At 39.6% G+C, this 21,291-nt stretch overlaps 1 protein-coding gene across 1 annotated transcript; it reads right to left on the bottom strand.

Annotated features, from left to right (window-relative positions):
• Positions 1 to 8,711: 8,711 nt before the first annotated feature.
• On the bottom strand, positions 8,712 to 19,527 carry gpr61l (G protein-coupled receptor 61-like). The gene is given in 4 exon segments (XM_061922692.1): positions 8,712 to 13,966; positions 13,969 to 14,353; positions 14,356 to 14,540; positions 14,543 to 19,527. Coding segments are annotated over 4 exon segments (1,332 nt in total). The 5' UTR covers positions 15,171 to 19,527; the 3' UTR covers positions 8,712 to 13,832.
• Positions 19,528 to 21,291: the final 1,764 nt, after the last annotated feature.

Here is a 21,291-nt window from a genome sequence, read left to right as displayed (position 1 = left end):
CAATTAGCTTGTTTTCAAACTCTTTGCCCATGTCGTGCTGTAGTCTGGTTGGGAAGCCAAACTTGAGTGTGAATTCATTAAAGAGCTTGTCAGCAACAGTTTTAGCTGCTTTGTTCTTCATCACGTAGGCCTGTAAAAATCTTGTGAAGTGGTCCAGGACAATTAGTACAAACAGATAACAATGCTTACAGTTTTCCAGGTGGAGAACGCCTATGCACACTAGCTGGAAAGGGTAAGTGGACTGGATCGTAGTCAAAGGTGTACAGATCTGTTGACTTGGCTTCTTATTCTTTATACACTGACATTTTTCTGTAAAGTGTTCAACAATTTAACCTTTCTCGGATGAGGTCAAGCGTCTATTCTAACGCCAAGTGGCCCATTTCTTGATGAAACTCTTTGAAAAACAGGAGACGGTAGACTTTAGGAACTAGTAACTGCTCTCGGCAGGTTGTTTGGCGACGCGTGATACCATTATGGTCGACATGAAGCTTCAACCATTGCTTGAGCAGTGCAGTTCCAGCGGGCTGCTCTGCCTTCACCTCTGTCCTACTTGGTCTTCTATTCTGTGACTTGTATCAGAGCACTCTTGACAGAACTTCACCTGCTTCTTGTGCTTGGCAAGTCTGGTCTGGTGTGAAAAGTAGGTTAGTGTTGGTCTTTGACGAACGTGAAAGCACTGACATAGATAACTCGAAACGCCTTGGCATGGGTCTTTCTGCTCTGCTGCCACAGAATCCGTTGATGCACTTACGGCTTATTGCCCAACTTGAGCTGTACAGCTCTTCGTGAAGCGGTCAATGTGTGTGGCATCCTTGACAGCCCATCCACTGCTGCATTGGTCTTGCCTGGACGATAGAGGAAGGTGAAGTTTAAGTTGTCCAGCTGCGACCCATCTGTGACGTTGATCTTTGCAGTAGTGAGTCCATATATGTATGTGAGCGGGTTATTTTTGGTGTAAACCACAAATGATTGTAAAGATACTGTCAAATGTACACAAATGCTCCACTCCATGGCTAAAAACTTACATTTTCCAGAGTGCAGGTGGTACCTTTTCTCAGTGGGTGTTGATCTCCTGAAGACATGATTTTATTTCCGAATTCCTTGAGAGAAAAAATGCCTGGTTAGGCTTTGTGTGTGTCGGGTGTGCCTTCCTTGGGTGAAGCCAGGTTTACAGCTATGTTGTTATTATGCTGTTTGTAACTTATGTATGTTATGTTGCAGCTATTTAAAATAGTTTTGTCAAATTGTTCTTGACTGAAATAAATTGGCCCTTTGAAACATATCTTTGTCTTTGTGTGTTGTATGTAGACCAGGTGGCTTAGCAAAGTTCAGTAATGCAAATGCATGTCGAGTTGATCAACAGATGGTATTGTTCTCCAGGGCATTAACAGTACTGAAGTGAAGGCTAAAAGGGCATTAATTGGAGCCTTTAAAAAAAAAAAAGGACAAAAAAAGAAGTGACTAGTTACTTTTCACGGTAACGCATTACTTTTTGGTGTAAGTAACTGAGTTACTTTTGAAATAAAGTAATTAGTAAATGGTTTTCAGTAACTTACCCAACACTTTATGTATATATATATATATATATATATATATATATATATATATATATATATATATATATATATATATATATACATATATATGTATATATATATATACATATATATATATATATATACATATATATATACATATATATGTATATATATATATATATATATATATATATATATATACATATATATATATATATATATATATATATATATATATATATATATATATATATATATATATATATATATATATATATATATATATACACTCACACACACATATACAAACCCCATTTCCATATGAGTTGGGAAATTGTGTTAGATGTAAATATAAATGGAAAACAATGATTTGCAAATCCTTTTAAACCCATATTCAATTGAATGCACTACAAAGACAAGATATTTGATGTTCAAACTCAGAAACTTTATTTTGTTTTTGCAAATAATAATCAGCTTAGAATTTCATGGCTGCAACAGGTGCCAAAGTAGTTGGGAAAGGGCATGTTCACCACTGTGTTACATCACCTTTTCTTTTAACAACACTCTATAAACATTTGGAAACTGAGGAAACTAATTGTTGAAGCTTTGAAAGTGGAATTCGTTCCCATTCTTGTTTTATGTAGAGCTCCAGTCATTCAACAGTCCGGGGTCTCCGCTGTTGTATTTTACGCTTCATAATGTGCCACACATTTATTTTTTATTTTTTTCGTCCTGTCCAGCTTCTCAGGCAAGTCATATAGTTGATGTAGATGCCCATATCGACTGTTCAGATTTACTTATTTGAATTTGACTTTATTAAATGTATTTATATTATCATTTGGTGCAGCCGGGCCGTAGCAGGAGGGGATACAAAGACAGAAAAAGGAAGACAGAGGGGGAAATTGTGGGGGGATAAGAGGGGGTTTAGACAGAGAGACAAAAACAACAACAGCAAACACAACAATAACAACAAAAACAACAACACTAGAACAACACCAGCACATACGATATGTACAAATATGATCGTAAAAATGAAAGCAAAGAAACAGTTAGTGAAATAAATAATAATATAGAAATGACAATGGGCATTTTTACACTACAACTGGAGCAATACAAATACCAATACAAAAAGCGCTATTGATTATGAACAATACCATTAGTTTACCTCTATTATCAACAATACAGTTGATAAAATGCAACAATACGTATACAATATGATAACTAGAAAGATTTAAAAAAAGAAAAAGAAAAAAGGAATACCAAAAGATGGAGGGGAAGAGAGAGAGGCAACCCATATTAATCTTGTAGATTGTTACAGTAACATTAGGTTAAGCTTTGTCAGTATGCCATGTGTTACCCAGTTTACCCTAGGGCAACAACGTTGATAAATATTTAATGAAACATGATTATGTGCATGAGTGTATGTATGTATATGTACTTCTATATGAACAGAATGTGTATATGAATGTTTGTACAGTAAATGTATCTGTACAGTATATGTATGTTTGTACACATTTTTGATGGAAGACAGGTCTGGATTCCAGGCGGGCCAGGAAAGTACCCGCACTCTTTTTTAGGAAGCCACGCTGTTGTAACATGTGCTGAATGTGGCTTGGCATTGTCTTGCTGAAATAAGCAGGGGCGTCAATGAAAAAGACGGCACCTAGATGGCAGCATATGTTGTTCCAAAACCTGTATGTACCTTTCAGCATTAATGGTGCCTTCACAGATGTGTAAGTTACCCATGCCTTGGGCACTAATGCACCCCCATACCATCACAGATGCTGGTTTTTGAACTTTGCGTCCATAACAGTCTGGATGGTACGCTTCCCCTTTGGTCCGGATGACACGATGTGGAATATTTCCAAAAACAATTTGAAATGTGGACTCGTCAGACCTCAGAACACTTTTTCACTTTGCATCAGTCCATCTTAGATGATCTTACAACAAGACACTTGGGAATACTTGTGCTGTCAAAGCAATGAACAAAACATACCAAAATACACCTCTAGAAAAGAAAGGTAAGCTGACTCCATCCATCCATCCATTTTCTACTGCTTATTCCCTGTTGGGGTCGCGGGGGGCGCTGGCGCCTATCTCAGCTACAATCGGGGGGAAGGCGGCGTACACCCTGGACAAGTCGCCACCACATCGCAGACTAACTCAAGCTATTTAATTAGTAAGACTCAACATCTTTTGCGCAATAAGGCATGTACAATTTACTGCCACTGTTGTCTACTACTTATATTTTTTTGTGAAGGTTGCTTCCAATTTTGAACATTGCACGACAATACAGGTGAACCGGAGCAGATCCAACATGTTGCTTGTATGTGTATGCCATGCTTACTCATTACAAACTGATTTACTCATCCCGTGAGCTTCAAGTGTCCTCTTGTGGCGAAAACTTACATTACATTCTATTGCAGCAAAGTAGTCATCAACAGTATTCTCTTTCTGCTCAGATGTTACCTTCAGTATAAAAATAAAATGGGGTTCACATAGGCCTGGGTAAAAAAAAGAAGATAATATACGTTTAGTAATATTTGCCCTTATATCAGGAACAGGCCCTAGTGTGTGAATGTGAGTGTGAAAGTTGTCTGTCTATCTGTGTTGGCCCTGTGATGAGGTGGCGACTTGTCCAGGTTGTACCCTGCCTTCCGCCCGAATGCAGCTGAGATAGGCTCCAGCACCCCTCGCGACCCCGAACGGGACAAGCGGTAGAAAATGGATGGACGGATGGATCAAGAACAGTGCAAAGCCCTGGTAAAGTTAATCTGATTACCAGACACAACACGTAATCATTGATAGTGGAAATATGATGAAGTAGTTTTAGGTGTACCAGGTTCACAAGTCTACATTTGTTGTTTTCATGACAGATTTTTGGGGTTTGTTTTAAGTCAGATTTGCCTACAAAAGCTGACTTTTGATAGAAGACTCTGCAAAAGAGATAGTTTTATGGCTCGTTGAAAGGGATCAAGGGCCGTATTTATCAAGCTTCTTAGAATTACTCCAAAGAAGTCTGCTAAGAGTTGACTTATGAGTAAAGAATTTCTTCGCTGAAAGCTGCACTTAAAAGTTAGTTATCAAGCGTCTTACTCACACTTTCAGCGAAGTGTAGGACTGAATCTTTAGTGTCACACTCAGAGCTGAATTACAACATTACTATGTGCCGTAAACGGAATTTTAGGTGACATCATTTTTGTGTCCATAGAAATGACCAATCACAGAAGGGAATCCCTTGTCTAAGAATAAAGAAATATCTTAGAAATATTTAAGTGGACAATGGGAGTGTGAAAACCCCGTTTCCATATGACTTGGGAAATTGCGTTAGATGTAAATATAAACAGAATACAATGATTTGCAAATCTTTTTCAACCAATATTCAATTGAATGCACTACAAAGACAATATATTTGATGTTCAAACCCATAAACTTTTCTTTTTTTTTTTGCAAATAATAATTAACTTAGAATTTCATGGCTGCAACACGCGCCAAAGTAGTTGGGAAAGGGCATGATCATCACTGTGTTACATCACCTTTTCTTTTAACAACACTCAGTAAACGTTTGGGAACTGAGGAAACTAATTGTTGAAGCTTTGAAAGTGGAATTCTTTAACATTCTTGTTTTATGTACAGCTTCGGTCGTTCATCAGTCCGGGGTCTCCGTTGTCGTATTTTACGCTTTATAATGCGCCACACATTTTCGATAGGAGACATGTCTGGACTGCAGGCGGGCCAGGAAAGTATCCGCACTGTTTTACTACAAAGCCATGCTGTTGTAACACGTGGCTTGGCATTGTTTTGCTGAAATAAGCAGTGGCGTCCAAGATAACATTGCTTGGATGACAACATATGTTGCTCCAAAACCTGTATGGACCATTCAGCATTAATGGGGCCTTCACAGATGTGTAAGTTACCCATGCCTTGGGCACTAATGCAACCCCATACCATCACAGATGCTGGCTTTTGAACTTTGCGCCGATAACAAACCGGATGGTTATTTTCCTCTTTGTTCTGGAGGACACCACGTCCACAGTTTCCAAATATAATTTGAAATGTGGACTCGTCAGACCACAGAACACTTTGCATCAGTCTATCTTAGATGAGCTCGGGCCCAACGAAGCCGGTGGCATTCCTGTGTGTTGTTGATAAATTGCTTTGGCTTTGCATAGTATAGTTTTAACTTGCACTGACAGATGTAGTGACCAACTGTAGTTACTGACAGTGGTTTTATGAAGTGTTCCTGAGCCCATGTGGTGATATCCTTTACACACTGATGTCTGTTTTTGATGCAGCACCGCCTGAGGGATCAAGGTTCGTAATATCATCTCTTAGGTGCAGTGATTTCTCCAGATTCTCTGAACCTTTTGATGATTTTACGGACCGTAGATAGTAAAAATCCCTAAATTCCTTGCAATAGCTCGTTGAGAAATGCTGTTCTAAAAGTTTTCGACAATTTGCTTGCAAATTGGTGACCTTCACCCCATCTTTGTTTGTGAATGACTTAGCATTTAATGGAAGCTGCTTTTATACCCAATCATGGTACCCACCTGTTCCCAATTAGCCTGCACACCTGTGGAATGTTCCGAATAAGTGTTTGATGAGCATTCTTCAACTTTATCAGTATTTATAGCCACCTTTCCCAACTTCTTTGTCACGTGTTGCTGGCATCAAATTCTAAAGTTAACGGTTATTTGCAAAAAAAAATATTTTTATCAGTTTTAACATCAAATATGTTGTCTTTGTAGCATATTCAACTGAATATGGGTTGAAAATGATTTGCAAATCATTTTACTCTGTTTATATTTACATCTAACACAATTTCCCAACTCATATGGAAATGGGGTTTGTATATTTTGACAATAAATTACAAAATAATACAAAACAAACAAACAATATTGGCAATGAATCAAAAATAAAAGTTTCTTTTTCTTTCCAATTCATTAATTAGGCAACTAATTTGAAACCGGTGTGGGTGGCTCTATATACATGTGTGATGGGCCCAAATCATCAGCGTTACACTGTTGCATTTTCCCAGTGGCGAGATATCGAAGCATTGTGATGACCTTTAGTTCTGCTGCGTGATGTTGCTGATGAGATGACGCCCCTCATTAAATCTGTGACAAAAATAATACCCGCTTTGTCTAAACGATAACGTTTGATCAGCTGCTTGTCATCAAACAAAGCCAGGACATCCTTCCGCTCCCTGAACTTTTGCGCACGTCTCTCTCGCCTCAGTGCCATCCCCCGCTGGCAACTCCGAACCACTTAGGACACCTCTGAAGGTCTCTTAAATATTGTGGAGAGTAGGAGGTATTCTTAGACTTAAGAAAGTTGATAAATAGCTTTTATTCTTAAGTTTGAGAGTAGGACTAAATTTCACAAATTCTCAGGACTTAACTGTAAAATGGCACTCTAAGACGCTGGATAAATACGGGCCCAAGATCTTTAGGAGCCATTCAAAAGACTCGCTCATTTGTTAGTTTTTTTTTCAACAATCAAGTAAACAATCACTAGAAGCAGTTGTAAGATAAGATGTGGATCAAAATCATTTGCATTTTACACAACTATTAGGGAATTATTCTGAAATATTGGCTATAATTGTATTTGTGTTGTGTTTTCATTGTAAAATTTCACAAGGAAGGCACCATATCACCATGCTTTCACAGGGACAAAGTTTTATTGGAGAACAAAACTTGCTTTTGAACAATACTTCAGAAAAAAATCTACAAATAAATAAGTTAAAATAAAATGCACATCTTAAAACTCTTTTGAATACTCTAGCCTTTAAGTGGACCCCCTTTTTAGACCAGTTGATCTGCCGTTTTTTTTCTTTTTCTCCTCTTCCCCCCTCTCCCTTGTACGGGTGGGACACAAGTCTGGTGGCCATGGATGAAGTACTGGCTGTCCAGAGTCGGGACCCAGGATGGACCGCTCGCCTGTGTATTGGTTGGGGACATCTCTGCGCTGTTGATCCGCCTCCGCTTGGGAGGGTTTCCTGCTGGCTCCACTATGGACGGGACTCTCGCTACTATATTGGATCAACTTTGGACTGGACCTCTCATCGTTATGTTGGATCCACTATGGACTGGACTTTCACAATATCACGTTAGACCCGGGGCTTCACGGTGGCAGAGGGGTTAGTGCGTCTGCCTCACAATACGAATGTCCTGAGTAGTCCTGGGTTCAATCCCGGGCTCGGGATCTTTCTGTGTGGAGTTTGCATGTTCTCCGCGTGAATGCGTGGGTTCCCTCCGGGTACTCGGGCTTCCTCCCACCTCCAAAGACATGCACCTGGGGATAGGTTGATTGGCAACACTAAATTGGCCCTATAGCGTGTGAATGTGAGTGTGAATGTTGTCTATCTGTGTTGGCCCTGCGATGAGGTGGAGACTTGTCCAGGGTGTACCCCGCCTTCTGCCCGATTGTAGCTGAGATAGGCACCAGTGCTTCCCGCAACCCCAAAGGGAATAAGCGGTAGAAAATGGATGGATGGATGTTAGACCAGCTTGACATCCATTGCTTTCGATCTCCTGGGAGTGTGAGGGTTGCCCAAATATGCGGTCCTCTCCAAGGTTTCTCATAGTCATCACTGTCACTGTCGTCCCACTGGGTGTGAGTTTTTCCTTGCCCTTATGTGGGCTCCGTACCATGGATGTGGTTGTGGTTTGTGCAGCCCTTTGAGAAACTTGTGATTTAGGGCTATATAAATACACATTGATTGATTGATTGACATTAAAAGTATGAAGTATACCTTCCCTTGTGTCTGCCCTTAAACTATTTCAAAAGTGTTACTATTTCAAAACTAAGTTGGGGAGAACAGAGGTGTTTATCACACTCACAGCTCGCCACAATGAGGCGCTGTTTCTGCATAGTCTTCTCTAGGGCAAAACTGCTAATTATGAGGTAAGAAAACCTTATGGGTTTTTCATGTCAGATTAAAATTGTACATTTTTAACTCCTCGGTATTTGACTTTTAAGCTTTGACACAATGACTTTAATACAAAACAAAAACATTACACTCATGCAACGGTTTAAAACAGTGGTTCTCTAACATTTTTCACCAAAGACCGCCTCAGAAAACATTTGTCTCTTTCAAGTACCACCATAATGAGCAACATTAAAATACAATAGCATAGTAGATCTAAGTATTCATTAAAAACAAGGCAGAGGTTTTATTCAACAAGTGAGGTTTTATTCAACAAGTATATTTAATATTTAGGCCACTGTAACATTACACACAGTTTGAACAACACCCTGTTTGAATATTGGAGAATAAAACACCGTACTTTAACAGTGATTCTTTGGCGTACCACTAGGTGGAGCGCAAACAGTTTGAGAATCACTGGTTTGGATTATCATTAGTTAATTACATACAGTACAGGCCAAAAGTATGGACACACCTTCTCCTCATTCAATGTGTTTTCTTTATTTTCATGACTATTTACATTGTATATTGTCACTGAAGGCATCAAAACTATGAATGAACACATGTGGAGTTATGTACTTAACAAAAGAAGGTGAAATAACTGAGAACATGTTTTATATTCTAGTTTTTTCAAAGTATCCACCCATGGCTCGGATTACTGCTTTGCACACTCGTGGCATTCTCTCGATGAACTTCAAGCGGTAATCACCTGAAATGGTTTTCAATTCACAAGTGTGCTTGAAGCTCATCGAGAGAATGCCAAGGGTGTGCAAAGCAGTAATCAGAGCAAAGGGTGGATATTTTGAATAAACTACAATATAAAACATGTTTTCAGTTATTTCACCTGTTTTTGTTAAGTACATAACTCAACATGTGTTCATTCATAGTTTTGATGCATTCAGTGACAATCTACAATGTTAATAGTCATGAAAATAAAGAAAATGCATTGAATGAGGTGGTGTGTCCAAACCTTTGGCCTGTACTGTATATGTTAGCCTACATACTTGCAAAAAAATTATGGTTTGGTTGTTCTCTTCCCGGTTAGCCACCTCATATGCATTAAGTATGTTCTTCAATAAAACTATGTTTAGCTTGTTTGAAACAAAACCATGAACATCACAGGGGTTATGTGTATTTTATAATATTAAATGGACACGACAAACCAAGAAAGTAAGGTTATGGAAATACTAAAATGAATATGACGTAAGTGTTGACTTAATCACATAGCAAAACATTTGTTGGGCATTACTTGCTGCAACTACATTTGTCTTGTGTTTGGGAATGACTAATACAAACAATAGTGGCCATAAAATAGCACTTTGTTCGCACTTCCAAATTTCCTGTAATGATTTCCATTCCAAATGCACTATAGCTGCCTCGCTGTACTCATGTTACCTATTATAAAAGTCACATTTCTTTCTATTCAAACCCTCATGTTCATCTATCTGAGCATATAAAGGATCTGTGCAGCAAACTAAGAACCACTAAGATAAAAGGCGAAAGGTCCTTGTTGCTATGTGAGTCACACGCTCACTCCGTCGCCATGACGGCAGAGGTGGATGACATTCAGCGTCTATCAGCACATTTGCTGCACACGCAAACATCGAAGGTGTTATCCCTCAGATTCACAAGAGGCTCCTTTACATGCGATGGTGTAATCTACTGACACGTTGGAGGTGGCACCAGGCAACGTCCAATACTTGACAATTAAGACCTAATGATACTAGCTTGTTTTCATACACTAACAATATTATGAATTCATTCATCACATTGTTTCAACCATGTTACACTTTAAACACACATACCATAGAACACAAGAGTCAAACTTAAGGCACGGGGGCCATAACTGGTTCGCCTGGAATTACCATTTGTTTCTAATTGTAGTCAACTTTCTATTTCCACAGAAAAAAAATACATGTACTGTAATGCAATTTCATATATTTTAAACTTAATGTAATATCGCATAAAATATATTATATCATCATACATTCCAAACATCAAAGTACTTGAATATCTGCTTGACTCATGATTTTGAAGCAACTTAAACCTCAAATTGTACAATGTATTTTTTTTTCCGTTAAAACACTGGTAGATCAGTTGCCAAAATTTTACCGTAAAAACAGGAGACAAAAAAATATGTAATATTGTTTTTCCATTTACAGTCAAACACCGTAAAAACTACGGCCATAGATTTTACAGTAACACAGTAGTACTGTTTTCCCATTTACGTTTACAGTATATATTGTAAAACACATGGTACATTTAATAGTAAAATTTCGGCAGCTAAACTTTACTCTAAAATGTACATGTTTTTCTTGGTGTACGTAAAATTTTTAACAAAAAATAATTGTGCAACGAAGCAAATTAAAATGTGTATATTATTCACTGTTACAAGTGGCCCTCTGAGGGCAGCCATGACTGTGATGTGGCCCCCAATGAAAACGAGTTTGACACCCCTGCTATGGAAGGTTTAAAACTATTTCAGCAAACATCAAATGTAGTCTTAAATTAATGGTTTATCCCAGAGGTTCAAGTGGGATTGTGCCCCACCACCATGGGCACACAGTAAAACACTTTGAAACTGATGCATATAAATACGCTCATACAATATCTCACAAAAGGAAGGACACCCCTCAATAAATCACAGCTCTCCATTGCCAATTTTTTCGAGGATTTTCAAGATAAAGGGAAGATGGCATTGTAAACTGGTAGTTTACCATGGGGTCAGAATCGAGGTTAGGTCTTTTGAGCAGAGGATGAAAAACCGCAGCACTCATGCAACATCAGACTATGACATCACTACCACGCGAGACTGGACACAATGGTCTCTCTACTTACTTGTGTTACTAGCTATTTAGACAATGATGGTTAGTTAGTAGACCAATACTGCTGTACAAGCTGTACACGGACTACTCTAAAGTATATTTAAATTTTATTTTCACACTATTGTCCCTTGAGAAGATATGCCCGCCGAAATGTGGGGGTTGTAGTCACTTATGTGAGATATCCTTATTAGTATTAGTGACTAGTCTGTCTGGCTCTGTTTTCTACCATCTTTCCCTGTCCTTTCTCTGCTCTGTGAAACATTTTAGTGAGCATGAATACCAGAAACTGTCGCCCCACAATATAATGACAGTGTTATTTACATTCTACAGAAACGTATGGAATCAATGCCATTGGTTTGTATGTCGGTTAGTTAGCAACAAACCTCAAAATGTTCAAGGCGAATCTTCCAAAATGAGATAAGGAACATCTGGTTGGATTTTGATGCAAATCACTTTTACTGGTTACGTTAACACTTCTGTGTGTGTATGTGTGTGTGTGTACTAGCTAGATCAGGCCTGGGCAATTATATTGACTCAGAGGGCCACATTTAGAGAAAAAAAATGTGTCTAGGGGCCAGTATATTTATTTTTAGGAACACTAATACAAAACCTCACAATAATGTCTGATTGAAAGCTAAAAACGTTATGACAGACTGCCTTAAAAAACGGAATATAATTTTAAAGTTTTTTTACTGAATGAGACACCTAGAATGTACATAAAAATAAAGAATGTGGGATTTACAATATTAACTATAATCGATAAGACGCTGAATATTGACAACATATGAACGTCACTCACCCTCTCGATCGACATTTTTTACAATCAAGCGAAACGTAACAAAATGCAACAAACATCGAAATATGAACGCGAAGGGCAAACAATAAACCCACTTACAATCTGATATATCTGATACATCACAAAGCTTTAAAACTTTGTTGTAAAAATCTCCTTCCGCATCTGTCCCTGACATTCGCATTTTAGGCTGGCCGCTCTGGAAAAACTCTGTGGAAACGCTCCCCACCCACACTGCTTGGTGCCTCGTCTGAGCTGCTGTGACTTAGATTAGCATAGTAACTAATTAGATTACCATGGTAACTAGTATATCATGCAAAAGCGCAGATTCCAACCATTGAAATACTATGTATAGTTCAGGATGGGCGGGCCGGATTGAAAAGCTTAATGGCAGGCCGCCCAGGGCGTTAATTTGCCCAGGTCTGAGCGGGATGGTGGCGACAGACTATTTGTTTCTTTCCGCTATACAAGTTATGGACAAATTTTCATCCCACTATAAAAGTTATGGACACATTTTCATCAACATTTAAGAAATGTCACAAATGGGCTAAGAAAGATGTGATTACAACCTGAGGTCGAAATGACAAGCCTCCTGGAATGTAGTACTGCAGTGAAACAACAAAAGGGATTCCAAACTTTAAAGCAGGCGTGTCAAACTCGTTTTCATTGAGGGTAAAATGGAAGTTTATAACAGGGAATAATATATAAATATGAATGTATAAGGATTCGCCTTATGATATTATACAATTGTCTATGCATTTAGTCACATCTACAGTTGTTGTTTTTACAGCAAAAAACTGACAGCTCAGTCGCCAGAGTTTTACTATAAAAAAAATGTGGTACCATTTTTTTCTGTTTAGTGAAATATATTTATATAACGCTTTTTCTCTGGCGACTCAATGCGCCTTTACATTGCGAAACCCATTATCTTTATTTATACGAGTGTGGGTGGCATTGGCAGCAAGGTGGGCAAAGTGTCTTGCCTAAGGAAAAAACAGCAGTGACACGAATGGCGGGATTCAAACCAGGAACCGTCAATTTCTGGTCGGCCGCTCTACCACCTGAGTTAATTTATTTCTTTTGACACCTGTGCTTTAAAGGGGACCCTACCTGTCATTTTAGGGGCTTCTAAAATTATATTAGATCCCAATGGTGGACTAAAGGAGTTGGTTTTAAATCAAATACTCAATGAAGCTCAAGTTGTGGTCATTCTGCATTCCGCAGGGGATCGAACCTAGAACAAGTTTCTGGCACAGATGCTCAACTAACCGGGCCGAATATCGGGATGAATATTGAAGAATTTGACATCAAACTATGTTTTGTTTACAAACAGCTGTGTAAAAAACTGTGAGTCCAGTGGAATAACATGTCTTTAGCTCCCCATTACTGCCTTGCTCAGGTTTAGATACACAATTCTTAAATGTGGAAAAAAAAAACTTGCTGCCATTCCGAAGAAAAAAATTACCAACTAAGCGGATTGCCACTGGACCATGGCAACTTGCCATACATGGACTTTCTGAAATTGTGATGCAAGAAACTGAAAGGATCTTGTGGAAATCTTGTGACAACTGTTATCACCATTAAAAGAGCGGCAGGAAAACGAAAGCTAGACACTTTCACATCCTGTAGAAAAACATTACAATATTTTAAACACAGCTGAAAAGTTGTAAATGTAGAATAGGGTCTCTTTAAAATATTATGAAAAAATGTCCCAGAAAGGCGATAGTCTGTGTGGGATCCTGTGGTATTTATCCTGGGATCCTAACCCTGTGGTCCTCCGTGTTTCTAGGATTAGAGTTAGCACCGCTTGAGCGTCTCTCTGTACTGCAGGTGGTTCTCTGAAAGAACTGAAGGAGGTTCTCTTGCAAGGAGCCGTCATGAATGAAGCGCCCAACTCCACAGGCTGGGTCAGGCAGCAGCGTCGGAATTTGACCAGCTCCTCTCTGATCTGCTTGTTGAGCAAACCATAGAAGAACGGGTTTACTGCGAATGAGGAAAAGGCAAGCCAGTTGACCGCCTCTTCTAAGTCTCCCGGGCTGCGCATTGAGCCAGTCAGAGACATTTGCAGGTGAAAGATGAAGTAGGGCAGCCAGCATACTAAGAACTGACCCACAATGAACACCAAAGTGAGTGCTGCCTTGCCTCCACCAAACGCTCTCTCTGGTGAAAGTCTCTGGGGCACAGGGGGGGTGGTGTTGATCATGGTGGTCTGGCTGCTGATGGAGTCTGACCGATTCTTATGCGGGTTTGCAAAGGCAAGGTTGGGACAGCAGGGACTTGCTGCAAGGCGGCCGAACGAGCGACCCTGTACACGGAGCAGTAAACAACGAAGATAATGACTGAAGGAACCAGGAAACAAAACACAGTGAAGAGCACTGCAAACACACCTCTAAGGTGACTGTGGCTCGCATGGAGAGAACAGTGGGCCGCAGCGATAGAGCTTTGGTTTCCATAGCCGGCCAGCCGAAGAGAGTAAACAAAGCCAAGAGGACCGACTTGATCCAGATAAGGACCATGACCCCGATTACTAAATTGATGGTCATTTTGACTTCGTAGCGCATAGGGTGCACAATGTAGAAATAGCGCTCCACACTGATGGCGGTGATGGTGAGAATGGACAAACAGATGAGAAACACATTTAAGAAGATGTACACTTGACATTCAAGAACTGTAAACACCACAGTACTGAAGAAGGGCGAGCTGGATATGATCCCCAGGGGCATGAGGAGAATGGCGCACATCAGGTCCACGGCACAGAGGTGGCACACGAAAGCAAACCTCTTCAGGTGCATAGCGCGGGCTATGGCCACCATGACGCCGATGTTGGCCAGCAGGGCGATGAGGTTAAGCGTCACCATGCAGAACAAGCCGACAAGGTCTTTGAGCTGCGACTGAGAGCTTGTGACCACACCTACGTCTGTTGGAACTGTAGGATGTTGCTCCCATAGAACAGTTGTCAGATTCGAGGCTGGTGGAATCATGTGATCCGATTCCTCTGCCATAATTCTTCTATAACTTGATCCGTTGGTGTCTTTAAGGCCGAATGACCTGCGGTAAAGAAAGGATGCAATCAACAGACAGTCCATTTGGCACAGTTACACATGGGATTTAATTCAAGAGTCTCAACAATAACTACAAAATATGGTACAGCTTCCTATTTGACTAAAATGTAGTTTTGTAGGTAGAAACCCTACAAACAACGACATTTGTTTTTTAAAACCTACCTACTGAATCTGTTGGGTCAGTGTGCTGTTAGGCCCCATTACAACTGTAAAAGCAGCAAGTGAAAATAAACCTTTCATCTATCCATATCTGCACTAAGATGTAATGTGTCAGCTAACTTCTTGGGTTTCATTCATTTCACAATTTTTTGGGTAACTCACTGTTAAAGCTTAAAGTATATATATATATATATATATACATACATGTTATTAGAACTTCATCTGCAATACTTGAAGGAGTCCAGACTGCAAAACTCAATCACCAAATGTTTTTGTTCAACTATCGAACGTCAAATTAGCACGAGCAGCAATTGCTGACTATTCTGCTTATTCAGTAATTAATATGGAGTACAGTAACAATGATTTGCTCTTGTAGGAAAAATAAAAAAAATTGCATAATAATATATTGACTAAAATGACATGAGATTACTTCTTAAAGCTATAGGCTCACTGAACAAAACTAAATATACAGACTGTGTGCCTCCTCACTTAAAACACAACTAAAGTACATTAACGGGTACCTACCCATGATACACTGCGTGCTTGTTGCCCGGTTAAAATGTGACAGATTGATAAATATTGTAACTCCACATGGTTCCCATAAAAAGATGGAAGTGTGTATCCTTTCTTCCTTTTGCTGAACAAAATCATCATCATCGCTTGTGAGGATATTCAAGTGTTGTCGACCGAAAGGTGGAATCCTCCTGCAAACACCCTCCAGAGGTCAGTCCTTTACATGAGTGCATTTCCAGTTAACAGCTGCTGATCTTTGACTCTGTTATGATTTTACATCCTTCCCAGCATCACCCCTCGTCATGTCAGTGCAGTCAGTGTTTGGCACCGACTGTCACACATTGTTTTTTTCCCCCCTTCGAAGTGACACACACTCCACAGTCTCCTATAGTCAAGAAGCCAGTCTTCCCTGGGTCCTACCGCCCACCACACGGAGAAACATCTAAACCAGGGGTCACCAACCTTTTTGAAACCAAGAGCTACTTCTTGGCTACTGATTAATGCGAAGGGCTACCAGTTTGATACACACTTGAATAAATTGCCAGAAAAAAAACAATTTGCTCAATTTACCTTTAACTCTATGTTATTATTAATAATTAATTATATTTATAATTGTGGAAACACTGATTCTCTTAATGATTTGTCACAATAAATATTTATAAAAACAGATAAATATCAATATGCAACACTTTATTTTTATATTTTCTCTAAGTGCACATTTTTTTCAAATGATCACTTCTAAGACAGTCTTGTGAAATGACAAAATCCCATTTTAACTAGCTAGACCAGGGGTAGGGAACCTATGGCTCTAGAGCCAGATGTGGCTCTTTTGATGACTGCATTTGGCTCTCAGATAAATCTTAGCTGGCATTGCTTAACACGATAAGTCAGTGTTTTTCAACCTTTTTTGAGCCAAAACACATTTTTTTCATTGAAAAAATTCTGAGGCGCACCACCAGCAGAAAAATAAAAAAAAAATTAAACTCAGTAGCCGATATTGACAAAAAAAAATTGTTCTCGCAATAGCTCTTGTCTCTATGTAGATGTACTGTCAAGCCGTAACTTATTTTGAGTTTTTTCGGTGTTTTCCTGTGTGACTTGCGCTCCTATTTTGGTGGCGTTTCTTCTTTTGTTGGTATTTTCCTGTATCAGTTTCATGTCCTCCATCCATCCATCCATTTTCTACCGCTTATTCCTTTTCGGGGTCACGGGGGGCGCTGGCGCCTATCTCAGCTACAATCGGGCGGAAGGCGGGGTACACCCTGGACAAGTCGCCACCTCATCGCAGGGCCAACACAGATAGACGGACAACATTCACACTCACATTCACACACTAGGGCCAATTTAGTGTTGCCAATCAACCTATCCCCAGGTGCATGTCTTTGGAAGTGGGAGGAAACCGGAGTACCCGGAGGGAACCCACGCATTCACGGGGAGAACATGCAAACTCCACACAGAAAGATCCCGAGCCTGGATTTGAACCCAGGACTGCCACCGTGAAGCCAGTTTCATGTCCTCCTTGAATGCTATTCATCGCACCTGCTTTGTTTTGACAATCAAGACTATTTAAGTTGTGCGGACGCACTCCTTTGTGTGGACATTGTTGATTGTCATGCCATGTACGGATGTACTTTGTGGACGCCGTCTGCTCCGCACACTGTAAGTCTTTGCTGTTGTCCAGCATTCTGTTTTTGTTTACTTTGCAGCCAGTTCAGTTTTAGTTTTGTTTTGCTTCAATGCCTTTTCTTAGCGGCACTTGCCTTTTGTTTATTTTTAGTAAGTATTGGATACCTTTTTACCTACAAGCTGCCTCCTGCATACTGTGATCACGACATAGCATGTTCCTGACATCTACAAAAGCAATTAGCTACTTGCTGCCACCTACTGATATGGAAGAGTATTACACTTACTCTGCCAAGCTCTAAACAGCAAAGACACTCAATAACAGCACATTTTTGAATTATAGTTACAGGTTTGCAAAAAATATTATCAACCCAATTAGGTGAAATTACATAATGTCTCCCACGACACACCAGAATGTATCTCACGGCACACGTAGTGTGCCGCAGCACAGTGGTTGAAAAACACAGCGATAAGTAAAGAATAATTCCGCTGGTAATCACAGTGTAAAAAATAACGTTCAAAATATAAAACATTCTCATGCATTTTAATCCATCCATCCTTTTTCTACCATTTCTGTTCAAGAAGTCGCATTAATGGTAAGAACTATTTTATTCATTAGCTTCAGAATAACAATGTTATTAAAAACAAGAATATACTTATTATATTCTTAAAATGTTGGTCTTACTTAAAAATGCACCCATTTATTTGTATTCAGTGTTAAAAATTATTATATGGCTCTCTCGGAAATACATTTTATAATATTTTGCTTTCATGGCTCTCTCAGCCAAAAAGGTTCCCCACCCCTGAGCTAGACACTAACATTTTTTAACAAATCATTAATTACTTTGCACCGTGTTTGTACAAATAATAACTTATTTAAAATAGAAATGTCAATTCACAATTTTTTAAATAAATCATGTCACAGGAAGCCTGGCATTGTTGTACTCTGGTGTGTAACTTGACACTGCAAGTCTGAGTGAGTCTTGGAGATGTGCATCAATGACGCATGTTCTGTGTTTGTGCTTGAAAAGGCTGATTCACAAAGATAAGTTGAACCAAACAGGCTTGGTACCTTGATAGCTGCTGCGCATACAGTGTCAACAAGGCACCAAAAGTTTGGTGCAGCTTGGTGGGCTTTATATTTTAAATTGTCAGGAAAGATGAGAAAGGAATTTAAAAGGTAAAAGGGTATATGTGTTTAAAAATCCTAAAATCATTTTTAAGGTTGTATTTTTCCTCTAAAATTGTCTTTCTGAAAGTTATAAGAAGCAAAGTAAAAAAAAAAAATTAACTTATTTAAAGTGAAGTCTTTAAAAATATTTTCTTGGATTTTCAAATTCTATTTTGAGTTTTGTCTCTCTTGGAATTAAAAATGTCGAGCAAAGTGAGACAAGCTTGCTAGTAAATAAATCAAATAAAAAAATAGAGGCAGCTAACTGTTAAGTGCTGCTATTTAAGATATTTTTAGAACAGGCCAAAGGGCGACTCATCTGATACTTACGGGCAGAGCCGGACCAAGGCATAAGCGAACTAAGCGCTTGCTTAGGGCCGCGCGGCCACCAGTGGGCCCCCAAAAGCAATTAACAAAAAATTCTTTTTTTTTGCATGTAAGAGTCTGACTGATGATCATCAAAGATATATTATCGTACAAAAACACAATTTTAGGTCAACAGTATGCTGCTACTGATCTAGGCCTAGCGCAGGGGTCGGCAACCCGCGGCTCTTTAGCGATTCTGATGCAGCTCAGTTGCAAAATCGCCGACCCCCCAGACTGTAACGGGGGGAATCCGGATTTCGTTGCCTCTCCCGGGCTCAACGTTCTCCGTTTTTCACTCGGACTACAACATTGAGGGCGTGCCGTGATGGCTTTACTTTTTACGTCCTCTACGTGTCATCACGCCTGCCTTTAACAAATGTTATCTGCGTGCTGACCGGACTCATTTTATTCACTGCTTCTATCGTCATACGTACGAGATTGCAAGGCATACTGGGTGATACAGTTTACACTGAAGGTTGTGATATAAACAACTTTAACACTCTTATTAATATGCACCACACTGTGAACCCACACCAAACAAGAATGACAAACACATTTTGGGAGAACATCCTCACAGTAACACAACATAAACGCAACACAACAAATACTCACAATCCTTTGCATCCATGATGGGTCCTGACTATATTATACACACCGACCCCGCCCACCTCAACCTACGCACGGAGGGGGGGGGGGGGGGGGGGGGGCGTGGTTTGGTGCTAGCGGGGTGTATGAGGAAGAGTCATGGATGCAAAGGATTCTGGATATTTGTTGAGTTGCATTTATGTTGTGTTACTGTGAGGATGTTTTCCCGAAATGTTTTTCTCATTCTTGTTTGGTGTGGGTTTACAGTGTGGTGCATGTTAGTAAGAGTCTTAAAGTTGTTTATATCACAACCTTCAGTGTAACCTGTATGCCTTGCAGTCGTGTACTTGTATCTGCGGAAGCCACATACAACATGTTGCTGGACTGGCAAGCAGTTTGTACATGTTGTACAAGGCGTTAAAGGCAATGGCTTCAGAGCACGCCCTAATTATTGTTATCTGGGTGGCCATCAGCTGATATTCGCGAGAATTGTTGCGGCTCTCATTGTCTTCGTTATTTTGTGAAAAGAGTCAAAATGGCTCTTTGAGTGATAAAGGTTGCCGACCCCTGGCCTAGTGATTCTTCCTGCCTCTCTTTAAATGTCAAAGCTCTCTGCCTCTGCTGCACCTGTGACGTTTGCCTCCTGCCGTGCATCAAAAGCGCAGATAGAGGCAAAACAATGTCACAAAAAAGGACATATCCTTCAGGTGCAGAAAAAAGAAAGAAGAAGAAAGTGGAAGAGGAGAAAAAATGCAATGATAAAGGTATGTTTGCATGACTTGGTAATAAAAAGTTTATCAAAGATATTTGTAGCAGTAATTAGGAAATTAGCTAGCTAGTTATCAATGACCCCCTTTGTATTGCTCACTTACCGCTCTCAAAATGAAATCTGTGAGTTGTACCCAAATCTTTGGGTAGCTCTGCGGATAGCCTGCACTCTTCCTGTGACTGTTGCATCTGCAGAGCGGAGCTTTTCCAAGCTCAAATTAATAAAAAACTACTTGAGATCTTCCATGGCTCAAGAAAGACTGAGTGGACTGGCAGTGATTAGTATTAATAACAATGTCGGCCCTCAGATTTCTTATAGTGATGTCATAAATGACTTTGCCTCCAGAAAAGCCAGGAAGCACAGGTTTTAAGGAGTGGGTGGAGTGGTGTGGGTGGTGAAGAACAGAGGAACAAAACTGTGATGTGATGGTCAAAACTGTGATGTGATGGTCAAATGTGTGAATTAAGGTAGTTTATTTTGATTTTTTTTCCCCCAAAAGGTTTGCACATCGTTATGTACATTTACATAGTTTTAATATGTAGTAAAACCGTTATGTTACCCTGTTTCTGGTAACTCTTTTCCATTAATATTATTTAAGTATTTGCTTGATATTTAATTTAATTACGTTGTTTTTTGTACAGTTGAATTTGTTTCTTTTTATATATATTTAAGTGATTTTATTGTTGCACTTTATTGTTTTTCTTGCACTACAAAATTATTTTTGCACATTACTGTTTCAGGTTTTTGTACCAAAAATAATAAAGTGAATCAGAATCAGCTTTATTGTCCAGTTATGTTTAACACACATGGGATTTAACTTCAGTAGACTGCGCAACATTCACACTCACATTCACAGACTAGGGCCAATTTAGTGTTGCCAATCAACCTATCCCCAGGTGCATGTTTTTGGCGGTTTGAGGAAGCCGGAGTACCCGGAGGAAACCCACGCAGTCACGGGG

This window comes from Nerophis ophidion, linkage group LG16, assembly GCF_033978795.1.
Source record: "Nerophis ophidion isolate RoL-2023_Sa linkage group LG16, RoL_Noph_v1.0, whole genome shotgun sequence".
Classification (NCBI taxonomy): Eukaryota; Metazoa; Chordata; class Actinopteri; order Syngnathiformes; family Syngnathidae; genus Nerophis; species Nerophis ophidion.
The sequence above is the reverse complement of the archived record's forward strand: the minus strand, read 5'-3'. Positions and strand labels throughout refer to the sequence as shown.